The sequence below is a fragment of the Pipra filicauda genome, unplaced genomic scaffold (assembly GCF_003945595.2).
Source record: "Pipra filicauda isolate LSUMZ 115617 unplaced genomic scaffold, ASM394559v2 scaffold121_size3267253_pilon, whole genome shotgun sequence".
Lineage (NCBI taxonomy): Eukaryota > Metazoa > Chordata > Aves > Passeriformes > Pipridae > Pipra > Pipra filicauda.
The window spans coordinates 2,140,675-2,142,457 of NW_024103674.1; the positions used below are offsets into that span (position 1 = coordinate 2,140,675).

The 1,783-nt window shown below is 61.5% G+C and overlaps 1 protein-coding gene across 1 annotated transcript in view; it reads left to right on the forward strand.

Annotated features, from left to right (window-relative positions):
- HMCN2 (hemicentin 2) overlaps positions 1–403 on the forward strand; it is a 34,179-nt gene extending 33,776 nt beyond the window's left edge. The window contains exon 79 of the mRNA XM_027739328.2: positions 61–403. Coding sequence (XP_027595129.2) covers positions 61–403 — 343 coding nt within the window. The remainder of the gene's footprint in view (positions 1–60) is intronic.
- The last annotated feature ends 1,380 nt before the right edge of the window (positions 404–1,783 follow it).

Consider the following 1,783-nt stretch of genomic DNA (forward strand, 5'->3'; position numbering starts at 1 on the left):
CATGCTCCTCGTGTCACCGTGGACCCAGGTGACCCATGCGTTCCCCCATCTCCCCTGCAGGCTGTGCGTGGGTCGCTGTGCCCCGTCCTGCGGCCCGGCCGGCCCCCCCACGCTGCGGTACGAGCTGCTCACCCTGCCCCTGGGCATCGCTGCCCGCCGGGACGTGGTGCACCTCACCCCAGGCTCCGCCCTCCGCCACCGCCCCGTTTTCACGCTGCTGGAGCAGGACCCCGGCAGCCCCTTCGCCCTCCGCACCGAGCGGGGCCGCGGCATCATCTCCACCCTGCGCCCTCTGCGGGACCCCGGCACCCACCGCCTCAAGGTGCAGGCGCTGGCCCCGGGTGGGCAGAGGGCACCCAGCATCTTCCTCCTCATCATCTCTGTCTCTCCCTACCCCTACTGACACAGCCAAGGGACAGGAGGGGGCGCAGGTCATATCTCCTCCTGTCCCTCCCCACCGCACGGGTGGGGCACGTGGCTCAGGGAGCGCTGAGCTTGCACCTCTCCCCTCTCTCCCAGACACCCCCTCACCCTTCAGTCGTGTTCCCTCCACCTGCTGGCGATCTCTGACTCAGCAGGGTCCCTGGAGGGACAAGATATCCCACCAGCCTCTTGCAATCAGGTCCCAAATCCCAGAGCAAACACAGCTCTGGATGGCCTTGGCTGTGATCAGCTCCCAGATGTGGGGGTGGGAGGATGAACTGGCCAGGGGTGCAGGGAGGGATCCCCCGGCCTGGGGAGGGCACAGGGCACCCTGGCATTAACCATGTATTAAATTGAAATAGTTGGGTTTGGAATTTTTTTAAATCCACTTGGTTTCTGTGCACACTTACTGATTTATAATGGTGTTTTGTGGTTAAACATCAACCCATGCCTTAAGAAAGCAGCTTCCTTCAGCATGTGGGATGGGGCTGCCCCAGCAGCCGCCCAGAATTCCTGGGGCTTTGGACACCTCTCTGCCTGGCCTTGGACCATAGAAGGGAGATTGCCACATCCAGACATTGTCCAGTCCCTGAAGGTCCAATCCTGCCCCAGCATCTGGTCCCTTGGTCAGCAGGAGCAGGATGTGGCCTCTTTGCATGTAGTGAAGGTAGAGACTGTTCCCAAAACACTGTTTCAGCCCTAATCCGTGGTGTGGGATGGTGGCAGTGCACCCAGGTGAGGGTGCTGTGGTCCCATCACTGGAGCCCACTCTTGCTGCACCTGTGTGTGGCCACTGACATTTCCCCCAAAAGTCTCTGTCCTTTGGGATGGGGCTTTCCTGTCCCTCAAGACCAGGTCTGTTGTTGGTCTGGGGTGTCCTGGGTATGTGCAAGGGGGAAAAGTGGTTTTGTTCTGTTCCTCCTGCCCCATCTCCTCCTGCCCACTCAGGCTCCTGCATCTCCTGATAAAGCTTCAGGTAAATCCAATAGTAGTTCAAATAAGTCTTGCTAGTCCAGGGAGGGAAGCCAGATGGTTGCAGAGCATTGGCTCCCCTCTGCCCCCTATTTTCCAACTCCTGGGGCCCTCCAGGGAAGGCTGCTGACAAGGTCAAGATTGGGGGGACATGGAAGGCAGCACCCAGAGCAGCCATACAAGGGCTGGGACTGGGCACCCACTCCATCGCGGCCGGGGGGCAGCTGCCTCCTCCTGTTCTGCCGGGTATCCCGCGGGCAGGCGGAGCACAGGGCCTCTCTCGGGGACCGGTGCCCACGGGGGGACTGTCCTGCGGCGGCTCCGCCTGCCCAGGCCCGGTTATAAAGGAGGAGGAGGAGGAGGAGGAGGAGGAGGATGCTCCAGGCAC